The sequence below is a fragment of the Vulpes lagopus genome, chromosome 11, assembly GCF_018345385.1.
Source record: "Vulpes lagopus strain Blue_001 chromosome 11, ASM1834538v1, whole genome shotgun sequence".
Classification (NCBI taxonomy): Eukaryota; Metazoa; Chordata; class Mammalia; order Carnivora; family Canidae; genus Vulpes; species Vulpes lagopus.
Window position 1 is genome coordinate 70516987 of NC_054834.1, and position 22139 is coordinate 70539125.

General features: G+C 45.8%; 1 protein-coding gene and 1 non-coding gene across 3 annotated transcripts in view; both read right to left on the bottom strand.

Annotated features, from left to right (window-relative positions):
- The window catches only part of NAP1L4 (nucleosome assembly protein 1 like 4), a 42938-nt gene that overhangs the window by 10500 nt on the left and 10299 nt on the right, over positions 1–22139 (bottom strand). For both annotated transcript variants that reach the window (XM_041721880.1, XM_041721881.1), the window contains exons 3-11: positions 14335–14365; positions 13420–13478; positions 10608–10707; positions 8584–8725; positions 8272–8358; positions 6839–6970; positions 6016–6087; positions 2631–2770; positions 1199–1344 (exon numbers count right to left, since the gene is read on the bottom strand). In XM_041721880.1, the coding sequence (XP_041577814.1) occupies positions 1199–1344; positions 2631–2770; positions 6016–6087; positions 6839–6970; positions 8272–8358; positions 8584–8725; positions 10608–10707; positions 13420–13478; positions 14335–14348 (892 nt within the window). In that variant the 5' untranslated portion in view covers positions 14349–14365. The remainder of the gene's footprint in view (positions 1–1198; positions 1345–2630; positions 2771–6015; positions 6088–6838; positions 6971–8271; positions 8359–8583; positions 8726–10607; positions 10708–13419; positions 13479–14334; positions 14366–22139) is intronic.
- Positions 5278–5400, bottom strand: LOC121472421. The gene has a single exon (XR_005982899.1). It is a non-coding gene; the product is annotated as a small nucleolar RNA SNORA54 (small nucleolar RNA).

Consider the following 22139-nt stretch of genomic DNA (forward strand, 5'->3'; position numbering starts at 1 on the left):
GCCTGCCCTGTCACTACTATGGTCACCTTTGATTTGTTTTCACAGAGCTCATCACTTGATATCATACATGACGACTTTAAAAATAGCTATGTTTACATGTAATTTATCTACCAAAGAGCTTAAGTATACATTAACTACCCCAGGACATTTTCAGAGTCATAACCATCACAGGACAGTTTTAGAACCCCAAAAGTCACCCCCCCGCAATTCTGAGTCCACTTAATTTCATTTTGATTATTAAATTACTTAAAACCCAATCTTAAGAAACCTTCCAGCAAAGCCACTGCATTTAGGAGCCAAAGCCCCTGTTTCATGGAGAATGTATGCAGGTGACCACCAAAGGGGATTCTCCAATACAAGGAAGAAACTTAACAACTACATTTTTGGCTAGTGTTACCACCAAACCAATACACATTTGCATCCTCTAGGATCAAAGACGAATCCCAGAAAGATACAGGGTGGAAGGGCGAATGTCGTAGCCTGAGAAGCCAGGGCCCTCAGCTCAGAGACAAAGTCATGGTCTGAGGCTCACACTTGAAAATGGAGCCACCCTGTGGGCAAGGGAGAAAAACTCACACGCCTACCAATTACCTGTGGCAGGGGCAGGCAGTTCTAGATTTCAATCACTTCGTGTTCACGGAAAATAAAGAGAAAATGTTTTCTCCTATTCTAACACTGCCAACCCGCCTGGCCTTCACTTTCAGGTTTAAAAAATTTTGTTAAGACTTCTCAGTAATTTACCCTCAAAACCTGTTGCTCAACCTTCACTTGGTCACTTTATTTTATGACTTAAGTGGAAAAAAAATAGTTTCCAAGCTAAGTCTTTCAAAAACAGAAATCCATGATCTGTAAACCCCTCAAGTTCTATCAAGTCACAGAGAAAAACAAAACAAAACTAAATTTATAAGAGAGAGGGTGGGGAATGATCCCCAAGCTGCGCAAGTGTAACTGGAGTACAACCAGGGACAGAGGCAGGGCTGTGGCAGGAAGGCCTGCCAGCATGGAGCTCAGGGTGCCCACTGGGCCCTCCCTCCACCCCCTACCACTTCCGCACCTCGTGAGCACCAGCACCACGGCCCCTAGCATAGCAACTGTGTCTTTAGCAGTCACACTCACCAGAGGACCTGCACCGGACTCTAAGGGTAAGGCAGGGACTTCCCGTAATATATAATCATCATCCGCAACACAACCCACTCACCTTTCAGTGGGCTGAAGAAGTTGAAAAAAGAGTCGTTGGGAACTTGTTTGGTAATTGTTCTCACTGTGCCTCGTCCCTTATGTTTCTGCTTCTTCTTGATTGTTTTGACTGTAACATTTTTCCCCTTCTTCCAATCAATAGCACACCTATGGGGACAGACAGCCATCACACATGCGGACACAGGCCATAAGAAACACTGACCACGAATACCCACGGTACCAAAGCACAGCTAGAGGACCTGGACAACGTAGGTAGGCAAAGCAGCCTGCCAGCCGGATCAGCACATCTACAAAGTTCATGTGAAGGCTGGAGAAAGGGAAGTGGCCAGGCGACCTAGGCTGCCACCGCACTGGCTAGCAGCACTGCCTGAAGCTGGGGGTTCTGTGACCACAGTGGCATAATGCCCCCCTCCCCTTGCCAAGTACTTGGAGGGTGTTTCCTATTACCAAGCCGGGTCACAGCTGGGCTAAGAGGCCCAAAAGACGCTCAGGAGCTTGTCACCTGCTGCCTCTGTCCAGACCCCAGAGCACCCTGAAGTCACCCACTCACACACCTGGATTCTCCAGGCAGGACAAGGTGGAGAGGCAGCAAGTTACAGCTGCACAAAAGACTGTCTGGGGTGGACACACTGGCTCCAGGCTGCTGAATGGGCCTTCTTGGGTGCAAATGCAAACCCTGTACCACTGCTCATCCCTCTGTCACTGTGGACCCACAGGGAACCCCTGGCAGCATGAGACTGGTGTCTGCTTGGGAACATGCCTGGTAAGCCGGGCCTATGTGTCACCTAATAGCCTCCCTTTGGGAAATGCTCTCTCAATCACTCTCACCACTCGAGCCTAGAAGGGTTTTAAGAAAGCTCTGTAACTGCTCATCTGGGAAGAGTCAGAAGTACTTGTCCCATGAGTAAGGTAATTGTGCCAATTCAAAGGCAAAACAATTTCCCAAACCACCTCAAACAAACCAAGGGGAAAGAACTCCAAGCCACCTTCTCTTCCTGGTGATTTCCCCTGAAGTCACCAAGGGGCTCCATCATGAGTCAGATAACAAACTGCCCCACCAATTTCCAAATCAAGCAACTGACCCATACTGCCCCGCACTGACTCATTTTCTTCACTCAACAAACACTGAAGGTCATTTATCAGTTCAGTGAGGACAGTGTCATGTAAGGGAGCTTGAGGACCCAATCCCTCCATCTGATGAGGAAGCTGGGCCACCAGCCCCCAGGGTGGCACATGTGACCCCATGGCACATTTCCCAGCACAGGCGGTCATACCCCCAAAACAGAAAGACTATTTAATAATTTAAATCTTTGTCCCCTGGTCTTTTAAGAAGATTAATGACATTTTGCTTTATTCTTATTTTCTCTTACTCGTTAAGTTCTAAAATTATCTGTTTTTATTTCCAAAAAGAAGCTGAAATGGTATGTACTTACCCATCACAGTCAACTATTTCAGGACCTTCAAAGGAAAAGGGGTCGGCCTTGTCTGGTTCTGACTTCATCTTGTATGTTTTTGTCAGGACTGAATTAGTAAAGTAGTCGTTGGGTTCAAAGTGGAACTCTAATACAAAAGACTAAATACAAAAACTCAGGTCAGTCTACAAACCACCAGTGACAGACTATGAACGGCATGGTATGTACTAGAGACCAACTCCTCCCTGAGCAGAATGTCAGAGAAACCACTACTGAAAAGTTCAACAGGTATGGCCACATATCAAGAAAAACATCTTTATTACAAAAAACAGCAGCATCAAGTTAAAACACAAATGGCAGGTGAGGGAATACCTGTCCTGCGTGCCCCTCTGAGGCACCCTCCCCAGCGGAGGTCCAAGCTCTCCTAGGGAACCCTAGCTTCTCCCTGCTGCCGCAGGGCCCACTCTGACAGAGGTGGGGGGTCTGGACTGGGAAACCAGGTGTCAGGGGTCCAGCCCTCCGCCCCTTCTGTACTTGGGCTCAGGCACAGCACTGCCTTCTCTGCTGCGTGAAGGGGCCCCACTATGCAGGGATGGGACAAGTTCATCTTTTGTTCAAAAGCACTGTATAATCTGAAGAGACAAGCATAAGAGGAACAATGGACGCAGGGTGTGTAGAAAGCAGCAGACACAAATAAAATCAAGAGGTAGTAGAGGGGATCCCTGGGTGGCTCAGCGGTTTGGCGCCTGCCTTTGGCCCAGGGCGCGATTCTGGAGTCCTGCGTCGGGCTCCGGGCATGGAGCCTGCATCTCCCTCCTCCTGTGTCTCTGCCTCTCTCTCCGTCTCTCATGCATAAATAAATAAATAAAATTAAAAAAAAAAAAGAAAAAAGAAAAGCCTGGGAGGCAATCCCTTTCCCCGCATGGCCCACAGGGCTCCAGCTGGTAGCTCCAGTCTGGGCAGAAGCAGCACAGGAACAATGCACTGTTGCTGCAGCTCAGGTACTAAGCTTGCAATTATTTCAAAACAAAGGGAAAAAACCACGATTACAAAAAATAAAGTGTAAAAAATATGCGAAGTGAACCTTTGAGCCTTATAAAGGTCCACCTCTTTTAACCCAGTAAAACTGTACTAAACGGAATCTAAACTGAGGAAACCACCCAAAATTTGAACAAATGATTTAGGTTCAAGTGTGCTGATCATAATGCAACAATTCAAAATAGGGTGGAGGTGGCAGCGGCATGTGTGGGCAACATTAAATAAATCATTTTACAGCCCACAGAGACAATAATAACTATTTCCCACCCAGCAGAGCCTATACAACATTGTCCACAGATGTAATTCCTCTTTGCTACAGGGTAAGTGTGGAGACCCTGAAGAGGAGAGGTGTGGTCACGGGAGAAGCAAACACACTGGCCCTGCTTCATTCTGAGGCTGGATGTTTTTTATCTCTTGTTCCTTTTTTTTTTTTTTTTTTTAAGATTTTATTTATTTATCCATGAGAGACAGAGACAAAAAGGCAGAGGCATAGAGAGAGGAAGAAGCAGGCTTCCTGCAGGGAGCCTGATGCAGGACTTGATCCCAGGACCCCAAGGATCACACCCTGAGCCAAAGGTAGACGATCAACCACTGAGCCACCCAGGCATCCTCGTTCTAGGTTTTTTTTTTTTTTTTTTTTAATGATAGTCACAGAGGGAGAGGGAGAGAGGCAGAGACACAGGCAGAGGGAGAAGCAGGCTCCATACACCGGGAGCCCGACGTGGGATTCAATCCTGGGTCTCCAGGATCGCGCCCTGGGCCAAAGGCAGGCGCCAAACCGCTGCGCCACCCAGGGATCCCCCTCGTTCTAGTTTTAATGTCTAAAATATTTCTTAACAATTTTAAAAGGACAAAGGTTATGGGGAAACAGACTCCACAGTTGAGAGTTACTTCTACACAACAGATGTGTATGTTGTTCTTTATGCCTCCTCACTCACAGTAAGTGCGTATGACTTTTATAACGGGGGAGGTAACGAGGGGGAGAAAGAAGACTGGCTGGTGGTCTTCCAACACTAAGGCTCCTGTTTGTCTATAAATCACTGTAAGAGATGGAGGAAAATGCCAGACAGAGAAAGAAAACAGACCCAGAAAATCACCAAACAAGTGTCTGTAAGAACAAAAGAAAAGAACTGAGCGAAAGGGAAAAAATAAATTAATAGTTAATAGATGTGAGAAAAAAGTGTTAGGAGAAAAAACGGACACAGAATCTTAAAAGAGCATGCACTCCACCACCACCCCACCCCCAAACACAAGCCAAGCTAGGGCTGGCCCATGTAGCCTCCAGGGGGTGCCATGGCCCAGCCTCCTGTTGATAACCAACAAGAAGGCCCTGCTGATAACCCGGTTAACCAGGTGCAGTAGGAAAGGGGTTCCCCTCAACCTTCGAGCTGACATCACTTCAGCTGGTGCCCAGCACCCCATACCCTCAGAGGGAAAGCTGAATGTCACCTCCCAGAGTGAGCCAGGCAGGAGAAGTGAAAGGGACAGAACCAGCGTATCCCCCTGCCCCTTGCCTCCAGTAAGTACCTGCAGGAGCAGGGAGAGACATCCCACCTACACTGGCCCTCATTCCTGAGCTGGGGCCAGTGCTCTGCAATGGGGAGGGAGGAGCCAGGCCCTAGGTCCCAGGCTGTGTCCCCAGGACCTGAACCTGAGAGCCACAGGGCAGTCAGTCAAGTGCCACTGGAACTGCTGTCACACCAGAATGGAGCCCGTCAGCCACAGCCAGGCTAAGAGGCCACGAACGGTGCCTCTATGAGGACCCAGCTCACTCAGGTTGGCAGGCCCCATTCCCCGGAGGAAAGGAAGGGCTGGCTTCAGTCAGACTCCTCTCACTAGCCACTAAGAGCTGTTTTGTGACAGTCAAAGCAAGGACACGTTTTTCAGGTTTGTCTACCTGCGGTTATTTTAGGTAAAACTTAATAGGGGCTTCTTTCATTAGCATCTTGGGTTCCTATTAAAGTGCTGCTCGTATTTGAGTATATACCTACCATCCTGCTTTACAGACATTAGATCCTCACAAACCTGAAAGACACTTAGAACAAAGACATTGTCCCATTTGACAGGAAACAAGCTAGCTCAGGGAGTGGCAACTAAGTGGCAGACACCTTGGCAAGGGAGTCCACTGCTGCAGACTCCAGCACCTGCCACATGCAGCCCATGCCTCGAGCTGTCAGGCTGTGCAGTGCTACTGGGCAAGGCCCAGGAAGGCCACGTGACAACATTCTAGTTCTTGGTGAGCATCTTCCTCAGGACCATCCCCCGCAAGTATGTGACCAGGTTTGTATCCCCAACCCTGGCTCCAAGCCCCTCACCCTCAGTGCCCTGACTTTTTCTGATGCCAATAAGGAACTCAATCAGTACTCACCATTGGCTGCCCAGGGTCTGAAAACTTCACTTTAATATCCTGCAGGTGCTTCAAGATAGGCTCATCATACTCCTGATCATAAAGAAAAAAAAAAAAAAATTTTCTAGCAGGCTTTTTCCAAACAACACACACTACCCCCTTTGACTGGACATCAGACACAATCCCAGATGCTGGGAAGCAGCCCTGGCTGGAATTCTGGCCTCATCAAGTAAGAGCTCCTACGAAGTCACCCAAATCTGTGCATGGACCACTGGGCCTAGGTGGTGCAACAAGGTGCCACTTCTCTCTGGCACAGAGCACTGGGAACCATCAATGCCAGGCAGGATGGGCAGGAGCCCAGCTGCTTTTACACTACCACTAGATGCCACTAAATATAAGATCGACCAAGCCTGCTGGTCCTCACATCTCTGGAGAGAGAACCAGAAACAACACCTAGGTCAGCAAGTTATGGACCCTGTTGGCCAATTTCCTGGTCTCCTGCCCTCACATCTTCCCACTTGTTCATTCACAGGAAGATGAGGAAGGGTTCTGAGTCTGTTGGTAAGTGCTCTAGGGGGGAGGCAGCAGGCCTTCATGGAGGTAGGAAGACTACAAGTCTGGCTCACTCTCAGAGGTACAGGTCTTCCCAGCAGCACTTTCAGTGTCAGGTAGCATGGAGGCTTCTAACAGTGAGACCCTGGCCCCAGGAGATCAAGACCACACATACGAGCTATTGGTCAAGTGCCTTTCCACCCCCCAGGAACAACTGCTAAACACAGTGTTAAGTGGTTAACAGATAAATAATTAAGACTGAAATCACTCTATTAGGTGGAAATTTGCTTACCTGGACTAATTCACTTAGCATATCTACATTTCTAAAGATGGTAAACCAGAACTCTGGAATTCCTTTGGGGTTTGGCTCCTCTGCTGTTGCTGCTTCTTTTTCTGCTATGACTACTTTATTTTTCACATCTCCCTAAAAAAAAAAAAAAAGAGAGAACACTTACCACAAAGTAATAAACTTATATTCAACCGCTTAATGCAAAGGGTAAATTTCAGAGTCCTGCACACACTTCTATCAAAAACTGTATTCTTTGCATCTGCATCTCCAAGACCACCATGCATGTCACATTTTTAAAGTGACTTTAAGGAACAAAGCAATCAAAGCATTCCATTCAGATGTGATTCTGTGATATAATTTTAAAAGATGGTACAATACCATCAAACTTGGGAAAGGCGCCAAGTGCCAGCTCTATGAGATGTTCATCTTGGGACAACCAGCCACCCAGACTGGAGGACTCCAGTGCCCTTGGCAACAAGGAACGCCAACTGGCATGTACATCCACTGGTAAGGAGATGGCTATAAATGTCTGCACAGAAACTCCCATGCAAACATCAGGGAGATGACTGGACAAGCATGTGCAGAGGGATCATTTCTAACATCAGGGCCCAGGGAAAGGGCAGGCCCAGGGAGGTCAAGCACAACACTAAATGGAACCACTTTAAGTGCAAATGCTTCATCACATGGGATTCTTATGCGCAAATGATCATAAGGAGCTTTTCAAATTAACAGAGGCAGATCTTTCTTGAGCAATAAGGAAATGATTCACAACTAGATTCATCTATAGCCACAGCTTCAACCAGGCCAGTTCTACAATATATTTGAAAGATCAATGGATCATAGAAAGGATAAAAATAGAAGTTGCTTGTCTTCCAAACAAGAATCAGGCAGACAAAGTTACCCCACAGCATGCTGGAACTTTCTGCGACACTGGAATAGGATCTGCTGAAGGCTATGAGCAGGTGATGAGAAGCTCCCAATCCCAAGTGGCTGGGTGCACTGTGGCTCCTTCACCGCCACTGCTAGTCCTAGAGGAGGGTGGCCCTGACCATGTAGTGAGTGGAGACAGAGGTGTCCTCTCCCCTTGTGGGGTCTGGCTTTTGTCCTGATGGAAGACACCTCCTGATGTTTTCAATTCTGTTTGTCAGATCTCACATCTCACTATCCTATAGCATGGAGCTGTTTAGACTGAGAAGGGAAATCACATCTGGTTCATGGTATTAACTGACTGACACCAGGCTGCCAGCTGCTCAGTGCTCCAGTCGTAAGGAAATCTAAAGGACCAACCTCAGGGTGAAACAGCACCTAAAGTTAGGAGCTCTCTGTTCTTGGTGACGGCATACCATGGATGAAAAAATGTTCAGGTTTCTTACCCCTAACAGCACTAAAACAACACAAGACGCACTCATTCAAAAAAAAAAAAAAAAAATACTCACAGCCAATTTATCTTCCTCTTCATTTTCACTGTGCCACTCTGACTCCGCATCTGTTGGCTCAACATCACCAGTGATGAATTCCCTTCTCTAAGTAAGAACGAGACCTTCTTAGAGTTACAGCAACTCAGTTAGAAACTCAAAAGTTCATTCAATTTGCAAATATCTGTGAATACCCAATGCTTTTATAACTTCAGACCCTAAATCTTAGGGTTTGAAGGATAACCATTCAAGGGTCCCCCACTCCGTAAGCATGGAGGTCTCCCCTGAAGAAAGCTCTGCCCCTGCACACGCAACGTATGAGAGAGCTCCCACCTTGTCGAAGAGAGGCTGGTACAGCGCAGCATACTTCCTCTCCAAGTCGTGGACCTCCTCATAGAACTTGGCTTCTATGTGGGCGCACCTCACCTGAAGCTGTTTCAGTGCATTGATCCTTCTCTTCACAGCTTTAGGCAGACTGAGAGGAAAGGAAAAGTCAAACATCCTTATGTCCACTAAGTAAGGCAGAGTGCTTTTCAATTTTCTTAAAATAATTTCAGACTAACAGAATTAACATCCTTATTATAGAAACGAGCTCCTACACATCATTAGAAGGATAAACATCCCAAAAGGTGGCAGGGAGATGCAGGCGGATAAACCACAAAAGAAAAAACACAGGTAAACATGGAAAGAAGGTTCAATCCCACAAAATGTCCAAAGAATGTTAATTTAGAAGAACCACTGTCTGCTCCTCACCAAGTTGGCAATTAAAAAAAATCTCCCAGGTTTGATGAGAGTAAGGGTAAAGAAGCCCTCTAACCAACTCATGCACCTTCAAGGCAAAGCTGAACCTGAATGTTCCTTGGGTCCGGTAACTCTACTTCAAGAAGTTACACCAAGGAAATAACCAAATACTTATGCCTGAGATGTCCACTGAGGCATTATTTGTAAAAGTGAAAAACTGGAAATAACGACAAACTGAACAAGCACAGCTTATCCACAATCATGTTTTCAAGGAATATTCAGCGCCCAGTGGAGGTTCATGCTGACACACTAAGGGGAAATTCAGACACAACACAGACAAATGGGGTCTGTTCCCTTCGAGAGCCAGGTAATTTTGAGCTTCTTTGCTTTTTTATACTTCTCCACAAGCAGAGTCCATGATGAGCAGAGAGGCGGACGAGGGGCTTAATCCCACAACCCTGAGATCATGACCTGAGTCAAAATCAAGAGTCGGACAACTAACAACTGAGCTGCCCAGATACCTCAGTACTTTCTATATTCTAAAAATATTTCAGTTTGTATGCATTACTTTTATAAATCAGAAAAAGCAAAAAATCCTTTTTAACCCATCAAAATTATATGTTTAACCTGAAGCCCTTGGTCACTATGTAGAACAAAGAGCAGATTACTGGGCCTCATCACAGCCCCCACAGCCCCCATGGATAGCATCCATATGGGCTGAGCCCTGAAGGCAGGGCGAGCACTAGCCTGGGCACTCAACCCTTCCTCCAACAACACACAGCATGGTGTCCGCTGCTCCTATGCACAGTACCGTTTAGACAGTACACCAGCACAGCCTTAAATCACAAAGGGCCCCTGCTACCCTATCCACAGCTACCTCAGGGGAAAGGTTCTCTACCAAGATTCTTAACTAGGCCCGTCTCTAGGACTACTGCTGGCAGGATAAGGTAGAAGCACAGTGGGGGCCGAATGAAATGGCAGACATAACAGAACACCTATATTTCTTTTCTGAATTAATCACACAATTACAATGACCTTTTATCTCACTTTACCTTTCCAATGGAATAAAAATAACAAATGATTTTAAGCAAACTGAGCCCGACTATCCTAAATCCAGCTGTCCTCCAATAAGTTACAGTAACTCCACACCGTCCTCCCAGCGGGCACTGACCATATGGCATGTGCAACATGGAACTAATTCTATTCCATGAAACCTTGCCCCTCCCCAAAGCATTTCCATTCCACAAACGCCAACCCACCCGCCCAGAGTCTAGCCAGAAAACTAGAGACCATTATCATCCTCACCTCTCCTACTCCCAGGCAGTATCACCACGTCCACCTGCGGAGAGCAGGGAGTGGTTGCCTGGGAGCCAGCCGGGAGCCAGCACCCCACCCTGAGCCCTGCCCACAGCCGTCTCTTCACCCCCCACCCCAGGCCTGTTCTTCTACCACCCACTGAGCCCAGGGGCTCTTCTTTAGAACCCAGTGCACGGATCTCAGTACCCAAAGTCTGCTCAATAAAAAAGACACTTACTCCTGTTCTAAGGAACCAGGAAATCGGTCTTTTCCCCTTCGTTTCTTAAAGTTCTATTGCATCCCATGAATAGCATACTTACGTCTCAATGTAACTTGAAGGAGTATGGGCGACATTATCCAGCCGTTCCTGTAGAGCTGCCAAAACTTGAGGATTCTGCATCACCTGATCAGTGAGCTTTTCTATTAAGAAGTAAAAAACAAGGCCAAAAATTTAAAATATGCCCAACACGGAACAGACAAGGGCTGAAAATCATCAGTGCACATCTACCCAGCTTTATTTACTTTAATTTTCTAAATGCAGCAAGTGGTTTCTTAAAAACATGTTTTAAAAAATACTTAAAATTTATTTTTTTTAGATGGGGAGGAGCTGAGGGGGGAGAGAACCTCAAGCTGACTTCCCACCTAGTGAAGAGCTCGACACGGGGCTCAATCTCATGACCCTGAGATCATGACCTGAGCCAAAATCTAGAGTCAGATACTTAACCAACTGAGCCACCAAGGCACCTCTTCTAATGTATTTTAAAGGCATCTGGCCCCATTACTCAGCTGAGCAGGCGGGTCAGCAATCCACTGAAGGCCCAGGGCAGTTCTAGTTCTTGCTTCAGCTGTTTAAATCTCTAATCTCCCAAACCAAGATGTCCTCACTTCTCAGTCCAGGGGCCTTCTCTCCCTCAGACCTGAAGTGCCCAGAAGCAAGGACAGGACAAGGTGACTGTCCCTTGGAGGAAATCAGTGCGCACTCATGGCCCAGCTCACATCCCAGGAAGCCCCCTACTCGCACTGGTTCCCAGTGTGCCAGATGGGCAAGCGCTCTGGGCCTCCACATTAACCTATCCAGCCTTTCTGCCCAAACTTGCCCCCTCATGAAAGTCACTGGCCTCCTGTGCCATGTTTGTGCTGTTTCCCAATGAACAAACAAGACACTGAGGGGAAAGGAAGGGTCCTTCACTTAACCAGAGAGTGGCAAGACACCTGGCCCACAGCACAGTCTCAGTGTTTGCTGAGCTGATGTCTGCCTCCTGACACTGTCCAGGAACCCGAACTTAGCACCCTCACCAGACTCATAAGGCACCTGTAATCTCTCTCTGCCTTTTGTACAGAAGTGATGTGGGCAAGCAAAGGATACGAAGTAGGCAAATCAATTTTAACATTTTAATTATTAACAACTGCTAACATGAAGCACGGTGTATTTAATCTATATAAATGTGTGTACATAAAACATGAATGTGTGTAATATGTAAAAACTACACATGTACACAGACACACATCTCTCCTCTACCTCTGGCCACTGGAAGGCATAGAAACGATGACACCCAGTGTCTGTATTCTGATTTTTTAATCTCTCTCTAAAAGGAACAGGGCCCCTTGGAGAAATAAATGGTAGATTCCAGGTCCAGAGCAAGAAAAGTTCAAGGAAAAATGGAACATCACTTAGCATCACAAAGCTACAAAGTACTTGAAACTGATGGGGACATAACAAAAGGACACAGAAGCCAGCCTGAAGGGACCTGCATTGGCCAACTGAGACAATTTGCACACTGAAAAGAATACTGATGGCAAGCGAGCAAACACTGAAGGAGAAATGACCTAGGAATATACAGTAACAGTAAAGTGGGAGCTGGGAGAGTAGGGAGGGAAAGCCCATCTCTGACAGATGTAACACACAGCAGGACCACCAGAATTACAGAAACGCACTCATGCAACCACCAGCGCCATTCCGGACTCCGCAAGGATCGTCATCACCACTAGTGGAGGACAGTGTAGTCACAGGATGACCGGCAGGCCACCTACTAAAGGGACCCTCACTACGGGGAAGGCTGCCAGACACGTGCCTCCACCAAGTCCTCTATCTCAGTATCCCCGGGCTTGCACTTCCCCTGCATCAGGTCACCCATGTGGCAGTCTGAACCTAATGAGGAGGAAACAACCTAATGAATCCAAAGCCTGGGCAATCCATAAGACAGCAGGGCACACAGCCTGCAGATGTGTCACTGCAGGGTAGGATAAAAAGGTGGGAGTTCTAGAATAAAGGAGACAGAACTAAATTCGGGATGTGACCTTTTGGCTGGCCCTGGGCCTGAGTGTGGGCAATGGTTAAAAAGGAACAACCGAGAAAAGCAGGGGAAAAGCAACATGACTACATATTGGCTAACAGCATCCTGTCAACCCCTGCCTTTCTTTTCTTTTCTTTTTTTAAGGTTTTATTTATTTATTCATGAGAATACACAGAGAGGAGAGAGAGAGAGGCAGAGACACAGGCAGAGGGAGAAGCAGGCTCCATGCAGGGAGCCTGATGTAAGACTCGATCCCGGATCTCCGGGATCAGGCCCCAGGCCAAAGGCGGCACTAAACTGCTGAGCCACCAGGGCTGCCCAACCCCCGCATTTCTTGGTTGTGGTCACAGCATTGTGTTTGGGAGCATTCATCCTCGTTTTTAGGAAATTTACACAAAACTGTTTTAGGAGAAAAGGGTCAGGATACCCACAACTTGCCTTCAAACAGTTTAAGGGGGAAAAAAAGTATGGATATATACATTTTAAAATGGAGGATAAAAGAATACATCTATGAATTCATGGACAAAATGGTATGAAGCCTGGCATTTGCTTCTAAATGTTTAGGGAAGAAGAAAGAACACAGATGTAAAAGACTGGTCACTGGCTGACCAGCTCCAGTAACGGGTGGCAGCAGGGACCAGGGGACATGCTAGTCACCCTACTTCTGGAAAGCCTGAAGCTCCTAGCATAGGAGTTTTTAAACTCTAACTTCCCTAAACCTTTGAAGCACAGTAACCCTTCACCTATATTATTGCAATAAATGTTTCAAGAATGGAACACACTCTGCTCTGCCCACAAACTCTTCAACTGTTACCTTCCCCACGGGCAGTGAACTGACCTGTGTTAGTTGCATTTTTAGCAGCCTCCAAGGCATCTGAAGGAACACCATCTGAAAAACTAAAGAAGTACATTTTATAAATTACTATCAAGAAGTTCCAAAAACAAAAAACACAAGGACATTAACATATTAAAAAACCTCTACACAACGCCTTCATATTTGGACAGAGCTCTAGATGCACAAGTGTATATACATTAAAAAAAAAAAACCCTACTTAACAACCCCTCATCCCCCACCCCCGCCACACCCCATAGTTCTCATTTTCAACCCTGACCAAAGCTTCTTAGTTCTCATTTCTATAGTTTCTTTCCCCCAAAATCTGCTCCCCACCCTCAGACCAAACCCACTAGCCAACTAACATGCATGCTATAGTTTGGTCAGCTGCTAAAGGGATCAAAGAAGAGCCACCTTACCAAGTTTTTAGGACACAATGCCCACTGTGGCTCTGTAAGCTCACCAAAGTCTCTACAAACAATTAAACTCCACAAAAACAGCTATATCGGTTTTCAAAGATGTCTGGATAGAATTTCTCACCAAAATCAAACCATGTCAAACACTACACAAGACTAACATAACCTTCAGAACAAGCCACAAACAAAATCTTTTTTTCACTTGACCACTAGAGGCTATACAATGTAAGGATGGTGTCAAGTTAATGAAATGACTTCACCTGGGAGGTTTAAGGCCTGCAGAGCAACATGACTGCTTCCCATAAAAGGTTTTCCAGTATCAATATTTGAGACACTTCCCATGTTGTGAAGCAGTTTCTTCATGGGCTCAAACACACCCGCGGGGGAGGTGGGGGGTGGGGTGGGGAGCCATTCAACCAGAGCTTCTAATGATATTCACTGACCGGTAGCTTGGCTCATGCTCATCAAACTTAAACCCCAATAAACAAAATCCATTTTGGCTTACCTGTTATCTGCCATCTGAAGGTTTTGATCCCCTAAGAATTAAGAGAGAGTTGTAACGATTAACATCACTAAATATTCACAAAGAACTTTTCAGGGTGTGTGTAGCAGCGGCTATCTACTATGGGGGATGAGGGTCTACCCCAGGAGGAGCAGGAAGGAACTTTCTAGAGTAATGGAAATGTTCTAGATCTTGGACAGACTACTGGGTTTCTCAGTTTTATATATACATATTTATATATATTACATATATATTTATATATATTATATATTTACATATGATACACACTTAACAAATTCATCAAATCTTACACTTAGGATCTGTGCATTTCAGTGCATGAACACTTTACTCATTAAAAAAAAATCTTTTTGGTGCTAAAATAGAGCTCAGAGTAAGATTAATCAGTTCTAATTTGTAATTTACCTTCTCTAATAAGCTTCAGCAATATGGACATATTTATGCTACTAGGTCAATTATTTTGGAACTATTCAAAGTATTTACTAGTGCTTATATGGTCTTTCACACCTAAGTCACAGGAGAATTTTTATTTTTTTAAAGTAGGCTCCATATCTAGCACACAGCCCAACATGAGGCTTGAACTGACAACCCTGAGATCAAGACCCAAAGAGTTGGGTCTGAGACCAAGAGTTGAGCTGAGACAAAGAGTTGGATGCTTAATCAACTGAGCCCCCCAGGCCCCCCAGGAGGCTACTTAAAATTTTACTTTATTTAATTTAATCTATCACTCCTACACTGAAGATGGTAGTGTTTGTGTAAAAACAAGGTGTGACATACACCAGTACAACCCACTTTTACGAGACATATATAACAAAGGATTATCTCCGAGTTAGGTGGTTTTCTACTTATAAACATTAAAGCTAGGTTCTAGGACACTTACTCCTTACAAAGAACTGGATATTAGGGAAATTTCAAAACCGTGTCTAAGTGCATAGCTGAACAGAGGTGGTGAAGCTCCTTCATCTCAGATGTAGAGAACACACATCAGAGACCCCCTCCACCCCACCCCCTGCCAAAGCTCTTCCAGTGACATATCCAATGACAACATTGAATACAACTGGTCAATGTTTTATTCTCAGGTATGTGAGCAAAGCTCAAACTTCTCCATCACAATACTTTAGGGTGAAACAAAACAACAAAAACCTCTGTATTTAAGGAAAATAGCTCCAAATGGAATTTAGGATCTGCAATGGATTTGTATTTAACTCAACCTCACTTTTCTTTGGTCATTTTGTTTTTGCACATGAAGCCCAGGAGAGAAACAGCTTAAGGAATGCTCCAGTGGCTGTGGTCGCCCTCCACCTTGGAGGCCCACATCAATGAGAGCTAAAAACTCCTCAGTGGTTCCCATCACCTGTTGCTAAGTCCAAAGTCCCTCCAAACAGAAACCTGAATCCCTACCCTTTCCAACAGTCCACCTCAACACGTATCCCCGGTTCCTGTTCCTCTTGGGTTTACTGCAGGCATACGGGTGCAACCACAGGATTCCCAAGCTTCCCTTCTCTTCTCCACACTCCACAGACAAGTACAGGGCACAGAGGACTTCAAAATAACATCCAACGACAAGAGCCTATGAGCTGACATCCATACCTCCCAGTCGCCAGCTGTGGAGTCCTGATGGCTTTCCCGACAACACACCTTTGCTGACGTCCATGTGAACATCTTTGTGGCTGCCCAGCCCCCAATTCTCTACTTACACAGCACAAGCAGGATTACAACAGCAGGCTTTCTGGGTTACAGAGCAGGGACAGAAACTGGTACCTACTGCCAACCCGGTCACACAGCGACACCAGCTCTAATTCACCTGTACTGTGTAACAGACAGATCCCATACTACCTCGCATTGGTTGCACACACACGGACTGCTGGCCAAGAGCCTGCTTTCCAAAAGCAGCTGCCATGGCCAGTTCAAGAGATGGGCTCCAGTTTTTACCCCATCATTGAAACACCCAATCAAGCCACACACCTGAACCTACCACCTCCTCTACGAGCCAGGGCCCCGTGTGACAGGCACTCTCCAGTATCTTCTACCCAACACCAACTCTGCCAGGGAGACTACAGTGTGTAGGAGAGGATACGGAGGCTGGGCAAGGTGATACACCTGACCCAAGGTCACCCAGCTGCTAGGATGTGGACTTAGGTTTCTGTCAACGTTAACAGAAAGGAGACAGACCAAGGCAAGCTACATTACTGGAAACAGAGCTTCCTTGGGAAGAGTAGAGGAAGTGTGATTCAGGAGCTACAGCTGAGTCCACTGAAGGTTCACGCCCGGGTGCTTTTATGAGCAGAATATGAGAGAGGAAAACCCAGTTAGGACCTACACAGCAAGTTCAATGGTTCAAAGGTGGAAGAGATTCTTTGTGGACACTCACTGGTGGAAGACAGTTTCCAACTCCTGTCAATCAAGCTTTCATGGGCAATTAGCCTGACAGTCCTCAAGTCCGCTGTTCTGAGGGTGCATGTGTGAGACTCCACTTTGTAGCCTTCAGTTCCATCTTAGATCTATATCCTCTCAGATTTCCCCCTCTAATCCACATCTTTCACAGAGGGCTGTGCTGATCAACCAATCTGCGTGGGGCCTTGTTCAGTCAGAGACGTCCGTAGCTATGAGAGGACAGCGGCCCCTCAGAACTGAGGGGACATCCTCAGATGTCTGCCCCTCACAGAAGAGAAATGGCACCAGGCTATCCAGACTCACTGAACTCCCAACAGTCAAGAAATGGGGAATCTTTAGTCATGTGTCTCCCAGCTGAACTTCAGGAGAAGTCTCAGAAAGGAAAAGAATTCTAGTTTGTTCATATGTCTGGGAGGATTACACCTAGGGCCGAAAGTCCAATTACAGCTACTGGCTGGAAAACTTCCTCGACCAGTTTCCCCAGCTGCCCAGATTTAATAAGTCCTTGGGGACCCAGCTTACTTCAGTTCACACTTTGATATAACCTTTCCTAATTTTTCATTCTTGCATTATTTCCCCTAATTTGTTAGCATATAAACAGCATTCTTCCCCTCTCTGCTGTGTAGGGAGAAGGCACAGGGCTGCAGGTTTGAAGACTACTTCTGCGACTGTCTAGCTGGGCTCGCTGATATTCTAAAAGCTCTAACAGGAGCAGCGAAGGTCGTACCACAACCACAGACTCCAAGTTGCCTTTACAAGTTCTTCCATGCAACCCAAGAAGGGAACAAGGCCCAGGCCAAGGCAAATCCAAATCCTATCTACAATGGGGGTATTCCTGGGCACCCACCCAAAGAGTTATCCATCCCTGTTACCATGTACTCTTTTAAGACAGTAGGAGAAAACCCCCAAATTGGATACAGGGTGGTAGGCAGAGGGTTTTCCTGCTTTCAGTGGCAGGCAACATCTCCACAACGTCCTTTCCAGGGGAAGTGTGGAGTGTTATGTTTCTGCCACAGAGAAAGAAATGACAAACGTTTTCTAAAGACAGGATGTTAGGAAGACCCCTTTGCCCAGATTTTCCCCCTGGAATCAAAAAGAGGACCTCATGGTCAAAAACACAGTCATTTACATATAGCACACAGTGCCCAATGCTGTTAGCATCATGGAAATAGTTATAGGAATGTCTTAAATTTCAATATACTTGGATTAACAAGTGAGTCTGATGGTTGTGGATGAGGTTCTAATGCAGTTTTGGGGATTTTTAGTACACTGAATTAAGTTCCCACCATTCACTGGATTTTTGATCAATTCCCCAAGAGGTACCACTGAAAAGCAGCACACCAGCTTCCCATCCAAAGTACCCTACCAGAGGTACATTAATGGAGGAGAACTCGTAGTCTCTTAGATGCCAGTGGGAGTGTACTCATGATCATCTGAGTCCTGCACCATTGCAGTCACAAGTGCTTACCAGGACATAACCTTGACTTCTGCCAATCTTGTCACTGTCTGTGAAACACAGAATAAGGTCTTGGGTAAATGCACAGACTTTAGGGACACCTGGGTGGCTCAGCAGTTGAGCGTCTGTCTTTGGCTCAGGGCATGATCCCAGGGTTCCGGGATTGAGTCCCGGCAAGGTGGTATCAGGCTCCCGATGAGGAGCCTGCTTTTCCTTCTGCCTAGTCTCTGCCTCTCTCTCTCATGAATAAATAAATAAAATCTCAAATAAAAAATGTACAGACTTGAGTGAGGGTTCTCCTCAATGGGTAAAGAGCACCCGATGGAATGCTGTAATGTCTGGTGTCAATTTACCAGAAGGGAGAATATGTACAGCTTCAAAGGCATGAGAGAAAAACCCTGAACCTCTGCTAGAAAGCTTCTCCCATCCTTCCATGGGTAATGGCCAGGCCACCAGTTCGAGTTTATCCTTAGTGTTAATTACAGTGCAAATCCAACAATCAATAGGGTTAGTGGCATCAGAAAGTTTTTGTAAAGTGGGAACAAAGGAGTGTGTCACAGGCAAACCAGGAGGTGGCAAGGAGGCCAGCAAAAGAACAATTACAACTTTAGGCAGCATGACTCAGTCGCTGAGAGACACAGACTTCCATGAAGGGGGAGGTTCTACAGGCCTGGCCCCAGTACCTTGGGAAGGCTGTCTACTTCTAATGTCATGCATTTCAATCCTTGAAAATTTTTAGTTTTAAGCCACCAGTTGAGATGCAGGTCCTCTGAGGTTTGGGGGCCTTTTTAGATGGCACACATGAATCCAGGAGTCTGTCTCTTAGAAGCAGGTGGCACAGGGGTTCCTCAGTAACAGTAAAAAGGTGCTGGTAGGCACCTTTCAATGAAGCTGAAGTGAATCTTTATGGAGACATCTTTTCCAGCAGATGCCCTCTCCTGGCTATAAAATGTGATATCTAACATCTTTTGTCTCATGGGAGCTTGCTGTGGAAAGACTGTTCTATCACAGCATGATTATTCTCAATGGATTTAATTAGACCCTTGCAAAACTAAGTATATACCCGTTTTTTTAGTTGTGGGTCAAAGCAAGCAAGAGCTAAATGAATTGGCTATCCTGTGATTATTTCAAAAGATCAAAGTTTATGAATACTGAATGGAGTAGACTGAAGATTTAGAAGAACCAGCAACAGTACTTTTGGCCAAGATATCTGGAGGGTTTCAACTAATTTAGCAAACAGCATGTTTATAATTCCATTTGTACACTGGACCAGTCCTGAAGTCTGAGGATCAACAGAGTGGAAATGTAGAACTGGCCAGATGGCACAGACTTGTCCAAGTATTTAGTGGTCCAGTGAAGTAGGTCCCCTAGTCACCATGGTGCTCCCCACGTGGAAAAGTCTTTGCTAAAAAGGAGTTTAGCTACAAAAGAGGCAGCTGCCTTTCTACATGGAAATGCTTCAGTCCAATGTGAAAAGATGCAAATTATCACTAGAACATATTCATATCCAGGAGATGAAGCAAATGTATGACATTCACCAATGCCATAGTGTCCCAGGGTGATGCAAACAAACATCCTGGGCAGAATGCAGAAGAAGCAAGATAGCACTTCTTGTGGCCTTGCTGAGGTTTTCTAATACTGATCCATAAACATTATTATTTCTCAGGGGACCAATGGTTTAATCCAGGGACAGTGGTCTGAAGAAGAAAAGCTTTAGATTTTCTGGAAGAAAAAGACCAGAGCCCCTCTTCTGTGTGGTACCAAGAGCCTTTCCTTCAGAGGCCAGTTGTTGCTCTTCCCCGGTTACTCCCTCAGATCCTGAGGGGATGGGGAAGTGAGGCAGCAGTCTTCTGGGCTATGACAGAGGTCTGGTCAATGGATATAAGAAGGGCAATGTTTCTTACAGGGGCATCAGTAAGGTGGGTTCCTTTGGCTTCCAGTGACTCAGACTTGTGACACCTAGCAACAGTGAGAACTGCTGGCGGCAGTAGCGTGGCCAACAGATTTGGGGCATGAGAGCCATTCTTAATTTTACCACCACTGGAAGTGAGAAGCTCTGTTGTTTCCTCTAATATCCCTAAGTCATGGGCCACTCCAAAGGTGTACTGCTATCAGCATCAATGTTCGCTGTCTTGCTTTTGGCTAAAATGCATGTTCAAGTGACGGCATCTATTTCAGCTGGTTTGAGCTGAACCAAAGGTAAGCATCCAATAAAGCCTCCACAAACTCCAAACTGTTATCACACAGCCAGCACAAAACCCATCACTTCCACGGTTCAGGTAAGAGGCATCAGTCAACCAGGGAAGATCAGTATATGTGTCAGGAGTTTCTTATAAGACCTCACAAGGGGTCGACAGATGATCTGTGAAAGTCAGATAGTCATGGGGAGTTCAATCAGTGGAGGAGGGAAGAAGGGTAGCAGGGCTGAAACTGTTACCATGAACAAGAGGACTTCACAGGAGATAAGAGCTTGCTGAAAGGTACTGGGCATGGTGTGACTTCAGGAGAGCCTCAAGAGCCTTGAAGCATAAAGACAGTCTCTTCAGTGGTAGGACCTGGGCCTACCATTGGTCCCCATGAGTGGTGGCAGGCAGAGCTTTAAGGCAGGGGGATGGATCTTCAGGTAGTGGATCTAACTCTTGGCCAGAGTAGCCGAGGGACGTGTGATAGCTGCATGTTTTGGGGTTAGTAGTCTGAGGGCATCCCCTTCCTTCTCATATACAAAAAGGAAAAAGGGTAGCTGATTATCTGGGTGTCAAAGGATAGGTGGACTTAATACTTTCCTTCAAAATATTTTTTTTGGGCAGCCCGGGTGGCTCAGTGATTTGGTGCCGCCTTCAGCCCAGGGTGTGATCCTGGAGACCTGGGATCAAGTCCCACGACGGGCTTCCTGCATGGAGCCTGCTTCTCCCTCTGCCTGTGTCTCTGCCTCTCTCTCTCTCATGAGTAAATAAATAAAATCTTTCAAAAAAAATTTTTTTTTCTTTAAGTTTTTAAATTTTGTTTAATCATGGGAGACACAGAGGAAGAAGCAGGCTACCTGCAGGAAGCCTGATGTGGGACTCAATCCCAAGACTCCAAGATCATGACCTGAGCCAAATGGAGACGCTCAACCGCTAAGCCACTCAGGCGCACCCACTATTTCCTTCAAAGTCTTAAAAAAGGAGTTATATTGGTTATCCCAACAATGAGATCAGGTGTGGTATTCTTTCATATGGCACAAAGGGGCTTAGCTATTTAGAAGTTTGGAATGCAGCTGTGACCTAACCCAAGCAAACTCTGTAATTCTTATTTGGTTTTAGGGTATAGAAAGTTTAAAGTACCTTGAAGTCTTTCAGAACTTAGGAGTAGTGCTCATTCTGAGATTAAATTGTCCTAAATCTTGGACCAGAATTTGAACAAACTGCAATTTTTCTTTCAAGACCTTGTGTCCCCTTAATGACTACGATTTTTCACAGGTGAACAAGGTCTTTAGGAGAGCAGCCTTGGGAAAGTTAGCCATGAAGGAAATCATCTACATATCTGTAGTAAGATGAAGCCTCTAGAGAGACCTATGATATTTAAGTCAGCTGCTATAACCTGTGTGAAGTAGGAACTCTCAGTAAAGCCTCCAGGCACGACTGTGTCTATTCTTGGCCTTCCCAGGTAAAGGTAAAAAGGATATTATATTTTTATATATACTGCTATCAAAAGAAATAAATACTAAAAAAATGCACTGCGTAACTATAATAAACAAAACAATGGTGATCCCTGGGTGGCTCAGCGGTTTAGCACTGCCTTCAGTCCAGGGCGTGATTCTGGAGATCCCGGATCAAGTCCCATGTCGGGCTCCCTGCGTGGAGCCTGCTTCTCCCTCTGCCTGTATCTCTGTCTCTTTCTGTGTCTCTCATGAATAAATAAATAAATAAATAAATAATTTAAAAAACCAAACCAAAACAAA